This window comes from Hipposideros armiger, unplaced genomic scaffold (assembly GCF_001890085.2).
Source record: "Hipposideros armiger isolate ML-2016 unplaced genomic scaffold, ASM189008v1 scaffold_96, whole genome shotgun sequence".
Classification (NCBI taxonomy): domain Eukaryota; kingdom Metazoa; phylum Chordata; class Mammalia; order Chiroptera; family Hipposideridae; genus Hipposideros; species Hipposideros armiger.
The window spans coordinates 765,108-786,666 of record NW_017731446.1 but is presented as its reverse complement, the minus strand read 5'-3'; the positions used below and the strand labels follow the sequence as shown (position 1 = coordinate 786,666).

General features: G+C 37.7%; 1 protein-coding gene across 3 annotated transcripts in view; it reads left to right on the top strand.

Annotated features, from left to right (window-relative positions):
* Positions 1-21,559, top strand: part of RAF1 (Raf-1 proto-oncogene, serine/threonine kinase) — a 64,075-nt gene that overhangs the window by 21,390 nt on the left and 21,126 nt on the right. For 2 of the 3 annotated variants that reach the window (XM_019645992.1, XM_019645990.1), the window contains exon 2: positions 18,230-18,462. In XM_019645992.1, the coding sequence (XP_019501537.1) occupies positions 18,256-18,462 (207 nt within the window). In that variant the 5' untranslated portion in view covers positions 18,230-18,255. Of the gene's footprint in view, positions 1-14,696; positions 14,789-18,229; positions 18,463-21,559 lie in introns of those variants that run through there. The other variant, XM_019645991.1, reaches the window with a different exon arrangement.

Sequence of the window (21,559 nt, the reverse complement as noted above, 5' to 3'; positions counted from 1 at the left end):
TTATGCAGTTCAAGTTGGGTTTTTTATTACTTGCAACCCCGAAACTTAAATAATAGCACCTAGCTTATCCCTAAACCACCTATACGTCAAATATCTGGGAGCGTAGACTTAGGAAAATCAGTTAAAAAAGCATGCTGCCAGGTGAATTAAATTTGTTAGCAAACATTGGTTGAGCTGTTTTTCCAGTCATTTATTCAGTACACATTTGAGCTCCTGCTCTGTGCCAGGCTCCATGCAAGGTGAGGGAGCCGAAGATTGCTTCCTGCCCTCAAGGAACTTACAATTTAGAGGACACAAGTCATATGGGTACTTTCAAGTAATAATTACATGTCATTTGTCTTAAAATAAGCTCCTCCCAATTGCTTTTTAATTTTCTTATAGAATGTGCTGCTGTATCTCATTTGTATTTCTTTATTGTAATATTTTCCCCTTACAGTATAATGTGTAGTTTTACTATAATTATGCAATATGTATGTATTTTCCACCTCATTTTGTTACAATCTCCATAAAGGTATAATGGATAGATATAGTACTACTTGGACTTTTTAAATATTTAAATATGTTACTGGCATAAAAAATCAGAAATGAACAAAAGAAGAGTTTCTAATTGCTGCTGACCCTTATCCAAGTGATACTTGATTCTTTTTGGATCATGCATTGCTTTCAAATGCTGAAAGAAGCTAAGGTCTCTTCCCAGAAAGATGTAAATATAGATTCCCAAGATTCTCTATTCAGTTTCTGGGAGTTCTTGAATTCACTGACCTTCTCAAAAGTGGAAGGTCTCAAGTTAACCTTCATACCCACCACGAAATGATGCTCTACGTCAGTAAACTTACTAGTGAATGTAATACACTTCAAAACAAAACAAAACAGAAATGGGTAAGTTCAGCTTCCCACCTGAAGAATTTGTAATAGAGGTCCAGTTTTTACTAATTTTCAGAATTCTTTTTATATGCCAGACTCTTAAGTTAGGTACATGACATATATTATCATATTCATTCTTCCCTGGGATTCAGTAATGTTTGTACTGTCATTATTATTATCTTAATTTTATAGCTGAGGAACAGTGCCTGAGGGAGTTTAAAAGTAAGTTATCCAAGTTTAGACAGCTTATAAGCAGTGAAGTTGGATTTCAGACCCAGTACCTCTCTTCTTACTCATTAAACCATTCTGCTTAATTACGTAAGTAATTGATAGAAAGTCTTCTGTGTAGTCCCCAGGATGTAGTAAGTAGTCATCCTGTTGCTGCTGTTCATTTATTTAGCTAATATTTTTTTGAGTAGTTACTCTTTGTACATTTAGTTTTAAAGGATAGAAATGTTTTTTTCTTAGGACCCTTAGATGCAAGGAAGAGAATCCATTTCAAACTAAGTTGAATGTAATAGTGAATCTTGTGGGTTGGTACTGGGGTTTGGGGCAGGAAAATTTCCAGGATTTATGAGAGAGAGGAAGGAGGAATTAGAAAGTTCAGGAACCCAGATAGCTTCTGCCAAGTTACTGCATACCTTTTCCCCCTCTCCCCCCCCCGCAACAGCTTTATTGAGATATAAATCACATATCATACAATTCATCTATTTAAAGTATATACTTCAGTGGTTTTTTTTTTTTTAGTAAGAGTTGTGCAACCATCACTACCATCAATTTTAGAACATTTTCATCACTCCCAAAAGCAAACCTTTTAGCTATAACAATCCAAACCTCCTTACCCCGCCCCCCTACCCCCCCAGCCCCAGACAACCATTAATCTACTTTCTGTCTCTATAGACTTGCCTGTTGTGGACTTTTATATGAATGGAATCATGTAATATGTAATATGTGACTGGCTTCTCTCACTTAGCATGTTTTCAAGGTTCAGCCATGTTTCATTTTTATGACCAAGTAATATTTCATTTCCATTGTTTAGGTATCCCACATTTTGTTTTTTCATCAGTTGATGGATAATACCCAGTTTGGCTATTAGGAATAATGCTGCTATGAACATTCTAAGGTCCTAAGATTCTAATAACCTGCCAGTCCACTCTGAAGTCCTGTAATTCCAGTCAGCAGGGAAGAGAGAACCCTGATGGTTTTTATTGCTTTGGGCAGGCTTTTGGAGGGTAAAAAAATAATTTTATTAGGTTTTATTTGGAAATACTGAAAGGAACCAGAGGATCTTTTTTGGTTTTTTGAGTCCTCAGGGATCCGGAGACTCCAAAGTGGGAGTAGGACTGACCTAGTCCTACCCACCTCGTTGTTTAAGACGAACCCCCACAGTCCAGGGAGGTGCATGGGCCTCTCAGTGCCTCCAAATTTAGCATCAGTGACTGATAGTATTTTGACCTATAATGATCAACATGCCATTTTGTTTTAATGACATGGTAGGATTAGGCATACATAACATTTACCATCTTAATCATTTTTAAGTGTATAGTTGAATAGCATTAAGTACATTCACACTATTGTAGCCATCGCCACCATCCATCCCCAGAACCGTTTCATCATCCCAGACTGAAATTCTACCCATTTAATTTCCCTCCCTTATGCCCCCTCCTGTCCTTGGCAGCTGCCATTCTACTTTGCCTATGAATTTGAACATTTTAGTTGTGTCATATAAGTCATACAGTATTTGCCCTTTTATGACTGGCATATTTCACTTAGCATAATGTCCTCAAGGTTCATTTATGTTGTAGCATTATCAGAATCTCCTTTTTAAGGATGAATAATATTCCCTGTATGTGTATAGCACATTTTGTTGTCAATTGTTTGTTGAACACTTGGGTTGTTTCCACCTTTTGGATAATAATGGTGCTATGAACACTGGTGTGCAGATATTTCTTGGGTAACTACTTTCAGTTCTTTTGGGTCTATATCCAGAAGTGGACTTGCTGGATTGTATGGTAATTCTGTTTTTAATTTTTTGAGGAACTGCCATATTGTTTTCCATTGCAGTTACACCATTTTATTACATTTCCACCAGCAATGCACAAGAGTTCCAATTTCTCTACATTCTTGCCAACACTTCTTTTCTTTTTTGATAACAGTCACCTGATAGGTGTGAAGTGGTATCTCATTGTGGTTTTTATTTCCATTTCCCTAATGATTAGTGTGATGTTGAGTATCTTTTCATGTTCTTATTGGCTGTTTCTGTATCGTCTTTCGAAAAATGAAGATCAAATCCTTTTCCTATTTTTAAATTGGGTTGTCTTTTTTATTATTGAATTGTAAGAGTTCTTTATATTCTATAGAATACATTCTAGATGGAAGTCCATTATCAGATATAGATTGCAAATATTTCCTCCCAGTCTTTGGTTGTCTTTTTACTTTCTTGATGGTATTGTTTGAAGCACAAAATGCTTTAATTTTGATGAAGTCCAGTTTGTGTTTTTTTTCTTTTGTTGCTTATGCTTTTGGTGTTATTAGAATCCACTGCCAAATTCAAGATCATGAAGATGTGCTCCACTGTTTTCTTTTAAATGTTTTATAGTTTTTTTTTAGTTTTAACTCTTACATTTGGGTCTTGATCCATTGGGTTAATTTTTGTATATGCTATGAAGTAGGGGTCCAACTTTATTCTTTTGCATGTGGATATCCAGTTGTCTCAGCAGATGTTCCTCCAACATCACCCAAGACATTATGGGTATCTCAGGTTTCATGATTATTTCATGTCCTTCAGTCATTGAGGCAGTTTTAGTTAATATCCAAGCAGGCTAATAGTCTCTCAGATAGTGTGTATCGGTTGACAGCATCTTGGAATTTTCATGTCCAAAATCCCAGGGGTCATTGCTGGGATGCGCTTGTGGGCTTTTGCCAAAAGCTTCAGTCTGCATGGGTACGGATGGCAGACACTTCCAAAATCATATTTCAGTGGGCTCATAAAGGCCCAAAGGCGCTCATAAGGGCCCAAAGGCATTAAGAGAGATACTACTGCCTTTTGTAGTTCTGACATGGCCTGCTTTTGTTCAGATCCCCAATCAAATATAGCGTTCTTTCTGGTGGTTTTATATTGGGTTGTCGGAAAAGTCATGATGCATTTTTGCAACGAAAAACATAGAAAAATACGTCATGACTTTTCCAACAACCCAATAGATGAGAGCTAGCAGTATTCCCAGATGTGGAATATGCATTCTCCAAAATCCAAATAACCCAACCAATTGCTGGGCTTCTTGTTTGGTCCTGGGGATGTGCAGCGACAGCAGTTTATTTTGAGTTGATTGTGGAATATCCTGGGTGGCTTCTGCTCAGGTCATTCTTAAGAATTTTACTGCATGGAGCTTTGCTTTGTCATGTGCCTCACCTTTGCATTCAGATCAGTCCTAGCTTGCTCTTTGGTTTCTAATATAATGTCATCAATATAGTGTATTGTTACACTTGAGACATGCATCAAGTTCAAACCCCTTCTGACCAAATTATGACAATAAGCTGATGAGTTCAGCTAACCCTGTGGCAGCATTGTAAAAATAAGTTGGGCTCCTTCCCAAGTGAAGGCAAATTGTGGTTGGCTTTTCCAAGATTGCGATGGAAAAGCATTTGCAAGGTCAGACACTGAGTACCAGCTTCCTTTAGCCTTCTGTATTTTCTGTATGGTTGAGACCATGTCTGGAACTGCTGAGGCTATGGGCAGTACATCTTTATTTAAGCCTCAAGAGTCTGCTGTTAGCCTCCATGAACCATCTGCCTTTTTCACAGGCTACACAGGGCTATTTACAGCAAATTCATTGGTTCTAGCACTCCAGCTTCTAGCATGTCATTAATTAAAGTGGTAATCTCTTTTTTGTTTACCAGGTATTCTGTATTGCTTTAAGTTAACCACCTGTGTGGGCTCAGGCAATTCTAGTGGTTCCCATTTAGCATGCCCAATTAAAACTGGCCTGAGGGCAGACTTACGTACCTTCTGTTTCACAATATTGTTAGGTAGGGGAAGCAATCCCCAGTCAGACATAATATCCATCCCAATAATACATTTACGTATAGGAGTTGGGACCACCTCACACAAAATCTGTTCAAACCCCCCAATTTTCCTACAAACTTTTAGTTCCATCAACTCTTAACATTACTAATGTAACTTCATCAACAGATCTTGGTTTTACAGTGCATTGGGCTTCTGTATCATGGAGTCCTAGAAACGTTTCTTCTCCCTCTGGCCATTTTACCCACATATGTGCATATGGCCTTGGGTCCCTGGCTAGGGAGGGGACAGAAGACCCTGGCTTTGATTAATCTTTCTAACCACCTCCCCAGGAGATTCCTGGTCAGATTCCTCATCTTACTAGGGTAAATAGAGTGGACTTGTTTGGGTCCCTTTAATGTTGGGGGACCAACAGAGGATCCCATTGGTTCTCTCAGTCTCTTGGTAGTGCTGCAGCAACACCTTTGTTTCAGCTCCATCAGTGTCTGCTTTATTCATTCATTCCATTTTTCAGTAACCATCTGGAGACTTCCATTCTGCTGGGTCTATTAGGGTTTTTTTGTTTTGTTTTGTTTTGGTTTTTTTTTTGGCGGGCAGGCGTAGCCCGTCATCAAACAGTTGTCTTGTGAGGAGTGTGTGCTCTCACCAGCTGAGCCATCCTGCCACCTGTAGGCAGCTCAGCTCGGGCGCAGTGTCACTGGCCCATGTGGGAATTGAACTGGTGGCCCTGTTGCTCAGCGCTCGCACTTTTAAGCTAATTCTTAACCAACTGAGCCACTTGGCCGGCCCCTCAATGGTTTTGAGTTTGAAATCTGTTCTTTTTTATTGAAAGGGGAGATTAGGAAGTGTTAATTAAAGATACCAAACTGAGACCTTTTCCTTATAATCTTTATCTGATTGATTCAGTGTTATTTTATGTCTTGTTCTCAAATCTCCTAATCATTTTGTAAACCATGAATAATATGTGGGCCCATGCTTTGGGATACTCTGTGCTACTAGACTAGTCATGTTGTTCAACCACCTAGAATATCTCAAGACCCAGCACAGGTCTTACTACCCCCTCTACAAGGAAGAGTGCCCTTAAAGGTATATAAGATCATGTAAACTTTTAAAATGTGAGCTGTTTCCTTCCCTCCCTGCTCTCCCTCCTCTCCTTTCCTTTCTGAAGAAAAGAAAAAGCCATTACGTAGGTGAGAATTGTTGGTAGTGGTTTCAGATTGCTAGAAAGGGTCACAATATTACGGGTTCTTGTCCCTGATGCCCACGTATCATCTAAGTATTTCCCTCCCCTGGCATTCCGGGGATTTTGTTTTCTTCTTTCCTGTGTTAATGCCCTATTTTCCATATTCCAAGTCTTTCTCTTTCTTTTCTTTTTTAAAAGATTTTATTGGGGGAATTTGGGGAGGGGAACAGCATTGGGGAATCGGGGAAGGGGAACAGACAAGTTGCTGTCCTTTTGCTCTTCAGTCTAGTTGTGGAGGACGTCGCTTCACTGGCCCATGTTGGTATTATTATTGCGCTCTTCCCGGGTGAGGCAGTCGCTTGCTGACCATTGGACGGCCACTCATGGCGGCTCTTGGCAGCTCATGAAAGTGCACGCCCGCTGCCAGCCAGCCCCACTGCAGCAGGGGCTGCAGCCTACACCGTCACTGGCGACTCACGGCAGCCCAGCTCCAGGTCGAGCTGTTGTTCACCATCTTAGCTGTAGAGGGTACAGTGTCACTGGCCCTCATGTGGGATCCGAACCGGGACCTTGCTGCTCAGAGCTGGCATCCAAAGCCAACTCCTAATCAGTGCGCCATTCAGCCGGCCTGTCTTTCTCCTTCTTGATTTACTCTTATTCATGTAACAAATTCCCTGAGAAAGACATCATGAAGGGTAAAATTTTTGTAACTATGAATGTCAGAAAATATCTCCCTACTACCTTCATTGACAGTTTTGCTGATTAAGTTGGAGATAATTTTCCTTCAGAATTTAGGAGGCTTTGCTCCATTCTAGCTTCCAGTATTGAGAAATTTGAAGTCATTTTGATTTCTGGTCCTCTGTATTTTTTTCTCTAGAAGTGTATAGAATCTTCTGGTCCTCCATTATTATAAAATTTAATGTTATAAGCATTTCGATGGGCTCTGCTCTGATAATGCTAGTTAATCTGATAGCTCAAGTCATCCAGTTGGGATCTTTCCATGTTAGAGGCTTTCCTAAAATGTCTGCTAATGCATGGCCGTCTGCTTATTTTTAAAAAGATAATAAGATTAAATAGCTGATTAGAATCTCAGAGTGCTTGGGTTAGACTGGTCTTTGAGCTTCGTTGTAAGGTAGGAGAACTCCTGTAAGTTCTTTTGAGCCTGGTTGCCCAGCTATGGAAGAAAGAGGCTGTTGGTCTCTGCATTCAAGCATTCAGTTGGCATGGTTTTCAGAGTGGCAGCCATGCTCTAAACTGTACCCCAGCCTGGAGGCCTTCTGTTTTACCTTTTCAGGAATAAAAGGTATTGGGCCTTCTTATTAGAAGCATTTCAGAGAGCTCTTCGGAACTAGGCTGTTGAGTTCTACTTTTCTTTGAAGAGTACAGTAAAACCTTGGTTTGCGAGTAACGTGGTTTCTGAGTGTTCCACAAGATGAACAAACATTTCTAATACGTTTTAACTTGGTAAACGAGCGATGTCTTGCAATACGAGTAGTTTGTTTCTGGAACAAATTATGCTCACAAACCAAGGTATTACTGTATAAAAAACACAAAGTTATATCACTCAATCTGGTGGAGAGCTGCCTGGATGTTAAATTCTTATAAAAGTTACACCCACTGGTGTTGCCTTTATCAGTATGTATCTTTACCCTTTCTAAACTTTTAGAACCCTTTGTTACATCTAAGAAGATGAAGTAGCAGCACAACCTGCCTTTTCTGGGTTAAATTCCCCCCAACCTACCCCCGAAAAAAAAAATCAGGGAAAATAGTGTCTAATCGCTTCAGAAAACAAGCTTATCTTAAAGACAAAACTTCACCCAAGTCTAATTTAAAAATATTAAAAACATGACAGTAGCAGCACTCATACATAATTGTTACCATTTCACCCAGTAATCCCACCTCTGGGGTGTTAAGCAAAATACCTATATTCCTAAAGGTGTTTCCTTCAGGTTCTCTGTTAGGACAAATAAGATACACCATTTTTTGTAAGATGTGTTCTGGTTCCAGAGATTTTAAAATTTGAAAAAATTGGGTTGGCCAAGTGGCTCAGTTGGTTAAGAGCGCCAGCTCTGAGCAGCAGGGTCACCGGTTCAATTCCCACGTGGACCAGTGATCTGCACCCGAGCTGAGCTGCCAACAGGTGGCAGGATGACTCAGCTGGTGGGAGCACATGCTCCTAACAACAAGGTTGCTGGTTCAACTCCCGCATGGGATGGTGGGCTGTGCCCACCCATAACTAAGATTGAGCACGGCACCTTGAGCTGAGTGTCCGCGAGCTGCCAGTGGGGTGGCCGGATGGTGACTGGACATGGAGCTGAGCTTGCTGCGCCCTCCACAACTAAGATTGAAGGACAACAAGTTGGCTGTTCTCCTTCCCCGATTCCCCAACACTGTTTCTCTTCCCCAATTCCCCAATAAAATCTTTAAAATAAAATAAAATTTGAAAAAAAATGTGTGACTTAAAATAGGTAAGAATAAATTAAATCTCACACAACATTGATTAGACAAATAATGATCAAATATTTAAAATTAAATTGGAAGAATAATGTAGCATAGGATTTGGATTGAGAATGCAATAGTGCATACATATGGACAAAGATTAAGGCCACAACTAGCCCCAAAGAAATCACTGCCAAATAGCAAAAGGTCTACGGATCAGCTGGCAGGACTGCCTCCTTCCTGTGAATTAGAATCCCCTTCCTCCAGGCTGATGGTGTTGTGTATTAGGTACATGACTTCTTAGTAAGTGAAGCATTGGCTGAATTTCTACCCTGTCTCATTTCCTATGTTGGGTGTCCTTGTATAAGGCTGAAGCTATGACAATATTATTTACTGTGTCATCCATAATGCTAAGTGCCTTATGAACATTGAACAATTTTAATTTTCGTAACAACTCAATGAGGTATTATTCCTTTTTTTACAGTTAGTTAATTCTTCAGCCCAGACATCCTCTGAACTCCATAATTATATATCTATTGTCTCTTTAGTTCATTTGCAATATAGCTGCTGGAGCAACCCTTTTAGGACCTAAGACAGATTGTGTCTCCTCTGCTCTAAAAGCTTTCCGTGGCTTCCCGTTACACTCAGTAAAAGGCAAAGTCTTATATTAACCTACAAGACAGTATGTTATCTGCATTGTCCGCTCTCCCTTCAACTGTACTCCCACTTCACTGAACTCGGTAATCTCTTCGCTATTCCTTGTATACTGGACACGCCTGCTCGAGGATTTTTTCACTGGCTGTTTTCCCAACTATCTGTAAGTCCAACTCCTTGACTTCCAAGTCCTGGCTCAGCTGTTACCTCCTCACTGAGGCCTACTCTGACCTCAGTTTGTAAATTGCAACCTGCCTCCCTTCCTCCAGCACTTATCTATCACTCACTATTGTATTATATCATTTACTGTATTGTGTGTTTCCATTAGAAAATATGCTTCTCCTGAAATCAGGGGTCTTCGTCTCTTTCACTGAGGTAATCCAAGCATCTAGAACAGTGCCTGGTACATACGGTGGTAGGTACTCAGTAATGTTTATTGCATGAATAAATGAGTGAGAAAATTGGCATGGGGGAGGTTAAGCAATTAAAAGGCCACACAGCTAATAAAAGGTAGATTTTGAACTGATATCTACATATTTTTTTTCTTTTTTCTTTTTCTTTTTCACATATTTTGTTTCTAATACTAGAAGATGATATAAAAAATGTTAGGATAAGACATTTTACTCAACATTACTAGAGCTAAGTAAAAATTAAATTAATGAGTTAGCATTTATTACCCATTAGATTGACAAAAGTTTAAATGATTGATATCATCTTGGTAAAGTGTGAGCATCAAATTGTTATCAGTAATTTCCTGTAGGTAGTAGAAACAAGTTCATATACATATAGAAATTTTTAAGTGATGGGCTTATCAATGTTTTCAGATGCAGCTAAATAAAAAGCAAAACTCTCCCTCAGAAGAAAGAAGCATCTGTACCAAGCCTTAAACACTATTCTAAAACTAAAATTCCAAAAACATTTTGAGCTTATTGTCATATTTTAAATAAAAATATAGCTTTTAAAAAGGTACCAGAGTAGAAGAAAAGAGCCAACTGTCAGGAAGCTAGAGCAGGCAGCCACAAGGCTGAAATCTGGTACCTTATCTGAGCAATAGCTTGTCCCACAAATGCACTGATCTTATCTGTGTTAAAATAAAGAATGATGGTGTGATAAAACCTTGGTAAAACTTATGAGTGCTTTTGACCTTAGATGTTCTGTCAGTAATCTTGGTTCTCTATCTTTCTGTGTAACCTTGAACAATTTTATTTAACTTTTTTGGTCCTCAATTGCCTCCAAAACCAGAATAATAGTCTTTCTCATAGAGTTGTTGGGAAGGTTAAACGAGACACTGTATGTAAAGAACTGAAACTCATTATGTACATACTGAAATATGAAGAACTCAATATTATTGTTGCTGCTTAGTTGATACAGAATTTTAAGAAATTTGTGTTTTGATGAATATATCTTGTTGCCTAGTGAGTTTTGGCAGGTGTGAAAATACAGAGCAAACCAATATTGTTATTGTTAGGTAGCCAAACAGTCTTTGTTAAATATTTGTGTTTTTGAATGGATGCTTGCTTGTGGTTATAATTTTATATTACATCTCAAAGTAGCCATTTTCCTTAATTTATATACATTTTAATATTTAATGTATAGTGGGTCCTACAACTACCACCCCATTGGTTTTGAAGTCTTGGTTGAATAATGCCTGTGGGTCACTTGTGCTAAGCTCTGGGAGAACAAAGGAGAACAAAGAAGGCTTGCACTCCATCCTTAAGGAGCTTACAGCAGGCAGGGAGGCAGACATGTAAATAAATAATTATGATACAAGGTGGGAAGTGCTGTTAATATATACGTGAATAGTATATAAATATGAAAAACAGGAGGGAGTAGTAAATTATGCATAAGGAGCAAAGAGGGGAGGTTTTATGAGGGAGAATGTCAGGTGCTTTACCTGAAGAACATCAGAGGACCCAAAGCCTCAATAGATACATACAGTATTCTACTGAGGGCTGCCTTCAAAGGCTTTAGAAACCTACTTTGTACATTTTAAGGTTTTTGTACTAGATCCAAAGACTGGATCTCTCTAACCATCTAGAAGAGAAAGTAAAAACAGTTGCAAGACTAAATGAGTACTACAGTCTTTGTTGTGTATAATTTAGAGAAGGATTTAAATTGGGGAGGGAATCTGCATTAAGTTCAGTGAAATAGAGTTAATCCCACACTCTTCTTTTGGTATTTTGTATGAAAGCAGAAAAGAACATTATCTCAGCAGGCAGGAAACAGAGGGCCTCACAGCCACAAAGATCATTTTAAGAAGTGGTAAATGAGCAAGTAGAGTAAAGGCTATTGAGAGAGTGAGGTGGGGAGAAGTGTTAGAACTCAACATAGGGCAAAAATAATTTTGTAAATGAGACTATATAGTGTAAGTTCTATGCTTTAAAATGTCACATCAAGTTAGTGAACCATGTAGCCTAATCAGTGTTGGAGAATGGACTCAGGTTACTGTTAGTGTATCCATTAATTAGTAGATATCTTCATAGTAAATTTGAATGATAAATAAGGTCATAAAATAATGGTACCTGAGAAAAGAATGAAAACTTAATATACTAAGTTTTTGAGCCCATATAGCAATAAAATACATGAAACTGGAAGCATTAACAGGAAGTAGGGGAAATGACTATTTTTAAATGTAACATAAGGTGGAATTAGCACACACATGGAGAGGGTTCATTGGTAGGATTAGTAAAGACACCTTAAGACTAGACGGATCCTTACAAAAAGTGATCAAGTGCAGGAAGACGTATTTTGTGTGGATAAATGCCTTTGGAAATCTATACAAGTTCTAGAGATTCTGGGCTTTAGAATTACATCTATGGTTTTCAAATTTAGTACTGATCAACATTAAGAAATACATGTGTGTGCACCTCAATCAAAGATTTCTCAAAATATTGTAGTACTTACCCTGTACGATGTGAGATACATTCTGCTCTCTCTTTTTTTTTTTTTTAAGAAAGCTGGTTTAACTCACCAAAATGATTTCCTGACCATACCCCATAGTTTGAAAAGTGCTGAATTATATACTCTAGGAAAGAAAGAGACTTGAGTTGTTTAAGTCTCTTCCCTGAAGAAGCTGTTTGTTTAAAAGAGAGTACCTCTTCTGTGCTTGTCTGAAACCATTTTAGTTATACCACAAAAAGGGCCCAAAGAAGGCGACTGAAGTGCATCTCAAGGTAGAGCCCGTCAGATTGTTCAGGGGCTTGGCCTTTGGCTCTGTGGAGTCCCCTTGCTGCATAAATCAGGGCTAGGTGCCTTTCTAGTACAGTTATTTTTTCTCCTAAACTTAGTACTATGTAGAATTTATTAACCATCTTTTAACTTAGATATAGATACTTGGATATGTCTCTAACTTTCTGAAAATGAATATTCACATAGAGAATAAATGAGGTTGAGAGTATGACAAGTGACCTATGATAATAAAAATGGACATTTTGGTATAGAAAGATAAAGCTTTGAAAAGAGCTTAGACTATAAAAATCTTGAATTATGTACCTAAAGTGAATATATCTTCAAACTCCAGTATGGCAGAATGAAGCATGAAGCCAATAGAAGGCAAACTTTTTGGTGAACCTATGGAATCTACCACCCTAAGAAATAATAGATTCAGAGAAATTTAGATAAACTCATGATTGACAAATACAGAGTAGGATGACTACAGAAAGCTAAGATATCTAGCAGTTGATGAATTGTCCCCTTTTTCTATCATAAAATACCCATACCCTGGTGTCTTTCAGAGACTGACTTTGTAATTAGGCCCATTATGGCAATTCTTTAATGGACTAGTAACCAAAATGGAGGAAGCAGAGTAGGGTACATTAGGCTTTTTGATTTCTGAGGTGTTCTCTGATGCTGGGGGTGGTGTTGGGGGGTGGGCGAGGAGGGGTACTGGACTGTAGAAGGAAGCACCTTGGAACTGCTTGAACCTGAATTCTAGAACAGGCCAGAAGAATTCATATTAAATAAATTGTAGGCTTCCTAAATAATTTATGGACTTAAGCTATCACAATAAATGAAATTATGAATATGCTGTCTGTTCTAGTAAAATATAAATGTTTAGTCTGTAGAATACAAATTCTCAGACTGTTTCACCAAAAAAGTGTTTAAGATCAGGGAACTTTTGTAATAATAAAGCTACGATTTTGTATATATGAAGAGAGTTACACCTACAAAAAGATTATTTTTTGTCATTGGACTTTTACTGTTGGGTTCCATATAAACTTTTTGTTAACCAAAGTTATCTTCAAATGGAATATTTAACTATCTTTTTTTAAGCAAATAATACACTTTTTTATGTATTGGTTGAATACCAAGAATTACTTTATGAACATTTTACATTTATCTTTTTTTGATGTTTGGTTTACTTTTGATACTATACAACATGTATGGTCCTGTAAAGTATTTTAAAATGTATTGGTAAAAACAAAAAACAAACAACAACAAAAAAATGGTGACAGGTGACATTGCCCCATTCTTACATTATGGAAAATAATTTACAATTTTAGCAGTGATGTCCAATAGTTTTTGTACTTAAATATAAATACTATTTAAAGCTTAAAACTTTTCTTTTTAAAAAGTTTGCTCAGGCAAAACAGTAGGATTTTTTATAACTTAAGAATGTCTAGATAAATATTCTTTAAATTAGACCTTTAGTCAGTGTTTTGGAGCAGCATTCTTTCCTAGGAAGTCTTGTTTTTGTAAATCAGTCTTGCTTTAAATTGTTCTGGTTTAGTTCCATGACTTTGACTCCGGAGTACTTTATAGTTTATTGATATTACAAACAATGCCGCTTAAATATTCCTGTGTGTTTTTGTAGGGCTGGGTTGTTTTTTTTTCTTCTGTAGGATAGATTGTCAAATGGTACTTTGAATTTAAATCTTTAAATAATTAATAGACACTATTAAATTGTTAGATTATTACAGTTTGTGCTCTTACCACAAGGAATAAATTTCTGGTCAAGTGCTTGTGATGAATGTTTCAGTCTTTTAAATTTTATAAATCTAATATTAAAAAATTGTATTTTATTTTTAAAATTCTCATGTCTCCAACATACACACACACACATATGTTTATGGCCTGTGTTTCTATTCTATGAATTTAATTCCCTGTGGCATTTTTCATCTTTCCCTCATTAATTTTCAGGAGTTCTTTGTGTATTAGGAACAGCAATCCTTCGTAGGGAGATTTATATGTGTTTTTCAAAATGATTGATTTCTTCCAACCTAGTGAATTTCTCCATTCATAAGAACATGCACTTGTTTTGAAATTTTTCTTTGGAACTGAAAGACCTTTCACATTCAGAAGCTGATTTCTGCTTTGCACTATGTAGTAGTATGTCTCTAGGTGTGTATGTGTGGGTGTATATCTATTTTTTTTACTTAGAGCACTTAGTCAACAGATCAGAGGGGAGAGATCACAATACCAAAGCTAGATTTACATTTATGTTACATTTAAGATTGAATGTTTCCATTTAAGATTGAAGTATGTTACTGTCCTATGTTTTTTAAAAGATGCCTCTTTCTTGTTTTCAGATGTGTATCCTAGGTAAATTGATTAAGGAATACCCTAGCATAGAGCCTCCTATGATGAAGAGGTTAGAGGTGTGTGCATCAGCCCTGGGGCGGCAAGTGGTAAGGCCCTTGGCATTCCTGGGCTTGTCTGCTCACTTCAGCATGCCTTAAAATATCATTTTGTATGAGTGACATGAAAAAGGTTGGAAGCACTGATATGCTGCTTAGCCTGTGAGTGGTCTTGCTATAGCATAGAAAAATAAAAATTATGAATGCTAAATAATCTAAAACAGCGGTTCTCAACCTGTGGGTCGCGACCCCTTTGGGGGTCGAACGACCCTTTCACAGGGGTCGCCTAAGTCCATCGGAAAACAAAAAGATATTTACATTACGATTCATAACAGTAGCAAAATTACAGTTATAGAGTAGCAACGAAAATAATTTGATGGTTGGGGGTCACCACAACCTGAAGAACTGTATTAAGGGGTTGTGGCATTAGGAATGTTGAGAACCACTGATCTAAAACTTGTTAGAGTGGATTTGCTTTTATTTTGTCACTTTTTAAGTTATTGTAGTATGTTCTCTACTAAGCACCAGCACTTATTTTTTAAGTGCCTACAAGACTTAGAATTCATCATAAAATAACTATATTCTTGGATTGAAGATACATTAAGTTTTGTAAGGAGCTCGTTAGCCAATAGATTATATAATATAGTCTTCTTCCATAATTAAATCCAGAGTGCAGTTTGTCTTTTGCTGAATGGTAGATTTTATTTTTAAAGGCGTACTACCAAATGGAGATTTAATTCACGTTTGCTAGTTCTTGACAGGTCTTTTCTATTAAAAAAAGGTACAGTTTTGCAGCATTCTTGTTCCTAACTTAATTCGTTTAATAAATACTTGCATGCCTTCATGTTCCAGGTACTGTTCTTAGGACTCTAAGAATATAGCGGTGAACAAGATTCGCAGAGGCTTGACTTCATGGTGCTGAAGGAAGGGTGGGGTACTGACCAAAATCTGTAAACAGTCTAACATAGTAGTAATGCTAAAAGAAAATAAGGCAGGATTATTTGATGGGGCTGGGGCGTGGGGTCTTTTGGCTAGGGTGGGTGGGGAAAACGCCTCTAAAGAGATCATTTGGGTGAAGACCTTAATGGAGGGGAGAAGGCCAACTTTCTTGTGTCTGGAGGTTTCAGCCTTCCAGATGAAGGGAACAAGAAGTTGCAAAGTCCTGAGATGTGAAGCTTGGCATGTTCAGAAAGAAGTTTAGCTTTTGTTCCCAGTCGTAAATAGAAGGGGACACAATGAGCTGTATTTGTAAAATTGCAGTGGCTGCTTTGTATCTATAGATCATAGGAGCTGCAGATCATTTGCTACACAATAGATCATTTCAGGCTAGTAAGATGTTGGGATGGGTTCTCCCCTCTTCCCCTCTCCCACTCTCCCTCCCTCCCCTTATTTTCTGTCTCATCTGGTTACAAACGTCTTCATTGCTTCCTTTTTAGTTGGGGAAAAAAGATCTAGGTGCCCCTAAAAAGTGACCTCATGGTAACTGAGCGATAGAGTTGGGAGTGTGTTGGGGCTCAGGTTTAAGTGCCAGAGGTGGAGGTAGTATGTTATGACCCTGCCACTTTGAAGGCTGTGGGGTCTCTGTCCAACGCCTTCCTTTACAGAAATAAAATAGGCTCATACAAGTTTATAGTATAATAGTAAAACTATCAGAAGCTAGAAGTAAATAGATAATATGTAAAAAGTAAAAATTGCTCACAATTCTGCTGAAATAATCACTATTAATACTTGTTCTAGATTTTCTGACCCTTTTTATGATACTAGATCGTCCTCTTTCTAGATTAATATTAAAAGGTTCAAACTATAGCTTTCAGTTTTGTTCATCTTGAAGAGCTTTTTCCACCTGTACACATCCAGATCTGCTTCCTTTATCATGGATATTAACATTTAGGTCCCTGGAGTGAGGTATCTGGTCTTTTTTTTCAAGTTTTCAAGGATATAAACAATGCTGTAAACTGGTTCACATATTGTTATACACTTCCTTATACTTCTGTAGGATACATCCCTAGAGAGAATTGAATTACTAGATCAGTCTTTAAGAACATTTCAAAATTTTAATCGTTATTACCATATTCTCCAAAAGAGTTGTGCTAAGACTGAGAGTAATGCCGTGGCGTGATCTTGAGTAAGTCTTTAAACCTTTGGTTTCCTCAGCTGCCGGCTAAGAATAGTCAATATCTGTCATCTCCTCTTGATTCAGGCATGTGATGTGAGAAAGAGCTTTGCACAGAATCGGTATTCAAACAGAAACTTTTGGTTGAAAACAAGCGGTTTGAATTAAATGGTCTTTAATTCTACCATTTCAGCTGTGACTGAATGATTTTGAGTGTCAGTACTGTATATGAAAAGGTAAGGGCTCTGGAGTCAAAGTTGGTTTTGAATCCCAGCTCTGCCACTTAAAGCTGTGTGCGAATTTTCTCAACTGTAAAATGGGAATGTAATTCCTGCCTAGAATATCACTGTAAGGATTAGGTTGGATAATATGAGTGGGATGTATACAGTATATACTGCCTGATAACAGTAGCACCCAGTAAATGGTAGCTATTGTTAATAATAAGTTTCTGAAGGAGGAAGATTTGAGAAGGATGGCACTCCCTGTCAACTTCACCCTTTTCTAAAGGAGGAAACAAATCTCTTACTTCTGCATGGCTGCTGACTCCCAGTCAATGCCAGGGCACTGCATGTCCTCACTGCAGACTGTCTGACTTACTGTCATTGTGGGGCTATCTGTGGACTTCTGTGGCAGTTTTCTTGTTGACCAGTTCAAAACATTTGGTTATTTTTGGTTATGTGACTGTCTCTGCTTGTTTCTGTTTATAAGCTTTGTTTTTGTACTGAAACTGAACTCTGGTGGAAAGTTCATGGACTTTAAATTTAAACATACAGAATCTGGTTATTTTGCCTATCACTTTGGTGTTCTTGGGCAAATAGTATGATTTTCCTGTGCCTTATTTGTTTAAAAAATAAAGGGTGGATGAAGGGATTTTAAATCTTTGGGGTTCTTAAACAAATTAAATGAGATAATTTATATATAAAGCATCTAACACAGGTCCTAGAAGTACTAATTTCTTTTCCTTAAAGGCAGATTATGGCTTGTGCTTTTAAAAAAAAAATTCTCATAGTACAAACATGTGAACTCATATTCAAGGGTAGTTGCTTATACTTAATATACAATAATCAAAGAAGAGAAATTTAATTGAAAAAGTATTAGACTAAAAATCAGGAGACCTGGGCTCATATTCCAGGTTGGTTTTTAATTAGTAGTATAACCCTTAATGAGTCTTGATCTCTAATCCCCACTTAGCTAATTTTTGAGTTGTCTATGAAATATTTTATGGAAATATACTAATATAGAAGTTTTCTGATTATTTAAGCAGAAGGTATCACATATAAGAAAGCCCACATGTCACTATTTTCACAATTTATGTATTGTGTTGTTAATTACATTTGTTTTAGAATTATAATTATTTGTCTTTTTTTTCTTTTTACCAGATTTAAGTATTGCATAAGCTGCATCAATGGAGCACATACAGGGGGCTTGGAAGACGATCAGTAATGGTTTTGGACTCAAAGACGCAGTGTTTGATGGCCCCAGCTGCATTTCTCCCACAATAGTTCAGCAGTTCGCCTATCAGCGTCGGGCGTCAGATGATGGCAAACTTACGGACTCTTCGAAGACAAGCAATACTATCCGTGTTTTCTTGCCAAACAAGCAAAGAACAGTGGTACGTGAACATGACTCTCAGAAAATTTAGCTTTCCATCTGCCTGTAGGAAAACATTATGTATCATGTTGCCCACCTTATAAACAGGAAAGATCTTCATTATCACTTAAGAGTCTTTATTCATTGGCTTTCCAGTTGCAGATTTTATTGCTTCATATTGCTGTGTTCCTTCTACATCCCCTACTTTCCCCCACCCTTTGGCCTTCCTTCTATTATTACTCTTGCCTGGAATGTCTTATGCCACTTAATCCGAACAAATAGTACATTCTTATGGAGATATAGTTCAAAAATTTTCCTTTTTTTAAAAACTTCCTTAGACCTTCCTAGTGAATTTAAAGAAATTATTAATAATGAAAAAAATTTTTTCCTCTAAATATTAAATTAAAATGTTTGCTTAAATTTTGGGGGATATTAAAAGTATTTTGAAAAAAAAATTACCTACAAAAAATTATTTCGTTAAATTTCATAGGCCCCGAGCAAGATTGGAGGTAGCTTAGAAATCAGTGTCTTCCTCATTTCCAGGACACTGGCACTAGCCAGTTATTTCTGCAGAGCTTATTTTTGTGGTACTAGTGACAGATTCATATGGGCATCATGGTAGGACACTTCCACTCAGTTTTCTGACACAAAACCCCAACTTTTCTAAGAAAGTACTGCTCAAAAAAGTTTCCTACTATCTTGGGGGAAAAAACCCATCTGGTTAAAACAGAAAAGTGAAGTTGTTGCTAATTTTGCTTAGTGGGACATTTGAGAAAACCTTATTTCAAAACTTCTATACCTCCCCCTTTCCCATCCTCTATTCATTGTTAAAATCAGTGTATTGTGTTTGTTCTTTGTTCTTAGGTGAGGCAGTGTTCCAAGATGGGAAGTCCAGAATTTTCTCAATTTGTTTCAAACTGTTTCACTCTCCTCAGTTTACTAATAAATTCCTTTATACTTTTTTTTGTGTGGACTAAGGAGTCTCCCAGTTATAGTGTTGTACATTTAGGTACATTTGAACTGAAGGCAAAACTCAAAAGGCATTTAAAGTTTGAGTAAATTTATTTTCCTTTCCTTTCCTAAAAAATGAAAGTTTAATTGCTGGCAAAATAAATAGTAATAATCTCCTTATATTTCAATAGTGATCTTTCATTTGCAAAGTGATTTTTGCCTATTTCGTATTAATTTTCTAACTTTAATGGAAAGCTCAGGTGGGAATTGTGAATGTGATGGGAAGTGGAGGACCACCTGATGCTGTTTCCAGGTGTTACTGCGGCTATCTTCTCCATCCACTACCAGTTTGCCTGGGAGTTTGGGAAACTTAATTTGGCATAGTGATTACGTGTATGGACCTTTAAGACAACCAGGCCCCAAATTAAATCCCTGTATGGTCTTTTATTAGCTGTGTCGTCTAGACACGTTAGATAATATTTTGAGCCTCTGTTTTCCTGACCTTTATGAATTGAGGCTCATGCTGAATACAGCCCCTAGTTCAGAAGTAAAATGGTAGCAATGATTATTTTTGAATTTTTTCTATGTTTGTGTAGTCCTTGACAGTCTTTATTTGAACACATCTGGTTGAGAGCCAGTGATTTGGAAACTTGGTTTCTCCTGCAGCTAATGAGAATGTTGTGGCAGAGAAAGTCAGTTTCTCCTATTTCTTTGACCAGAGATGGACCATCTGTCTCTGGAAGAACCAGCTTCTTTCACTAGGCACCCAGCTTCAGGGAAGCACCGGAGCAGAAAGGAGTCACTTGCTGGTCAGCACCCTCAGTCAGCTGTTTCTCATCATCCCCAGGTTGCTTCACTGCTGGAACCCAAAATAACTCATCATTACTTAGTAGCCTCTAGATATTAGTCGGATTTAACTGATTTCAACATGTATCCACGGGGAGTTGTAGAGAGGAGAATGACAGAGGGGATGTATATCTGATTTAAATAATTTTAGAAGTAGTAATTAGTAGTTACTTAGTTTTTGAATTTTTCTTGACATTTGTTTTGTAAACATATGTCTCTTTTACTGCTGCTGCTTCCTCTCCTCCTCTTGCTCATTATTATTATTATTACTATTACTATTGGATGAGTGCTTGGACTATCACTGAAGACTATTGCTTATCATTAGACTCACCTGACAAGCAGGTTAAAATATAGTAGATTCCTGGGTTTCATTCAAGACTAACTAAATCAGAATCCTGGAATGTGTTAGAGGGGAGAGGTTGGGAATCCACATTTCACAAGCCCCCTTGGAGGATTCAGTGGCAGCCACATTTCAGAACCCTACTAGATGAGAGGATATTTAAAGACCTGTCTAGCTCTTAGAGTCTGTTACTTTTAATGAAGGTTAATGATATAACACAGATATCACTTTACAGTTTTCAAAGCACTATTGCACAGTATTTGATACAGGTCATTATACTGTTAGTATTTGTTTATTACTTTTGGTTGTCCTCATTCTTGCTGTCTTCATAGTTCAGATCATTATATTTCACTTAGTTTTGTTTCTGAAAAGCTGGAAGTTAGTGGGATCTTCTAAGAATGTCACTTTAAGGAACCTTTAAAATAAACTTGGTATGGAACATCTTAAATAAATGTTTTAAAATATTTTAAACTTTTAAAATAGATACAAACATTCACTTCCCTCCCTCTGGGAGCTAGGCGGCCACTGTCAAATCAGCTGTCACACTTGCACCCGAGGGTGGCGAGGGAGCTCCACTGTAGGCAGTTTGCAAGTACTACAAAGTTACATTCTACTCTCCTTGGCCATGCTGACTCTAGTTGCCTTACTTTTGATTAACTTTATTGGCTTTAAAAACAAAATGTATAGGGCTTTTATCAAAACTCTTGAGATCTTAGTTGAAATTTTTATATAGCTGCCATTATTAGCACCCTGGTCACCCACACTTTCTACCCGGCCTCTGAGTTGCCTGCCTAGCTTTGGAGGATTGGGTACAGGGGGATGTAGGGAGCCATGTACTGCTGTGGCTACCCGGAGTGCTGTGCACATCTGTTAAACGAGCAGTGGTGTTCGTCCTTACAGCAAAGCAATTCCTACTCTTCCTGCTTGCCCTCACTATCGTGAAGTGCATGGGAGATGGAATTTTTGTTAGGAAGATCAACTA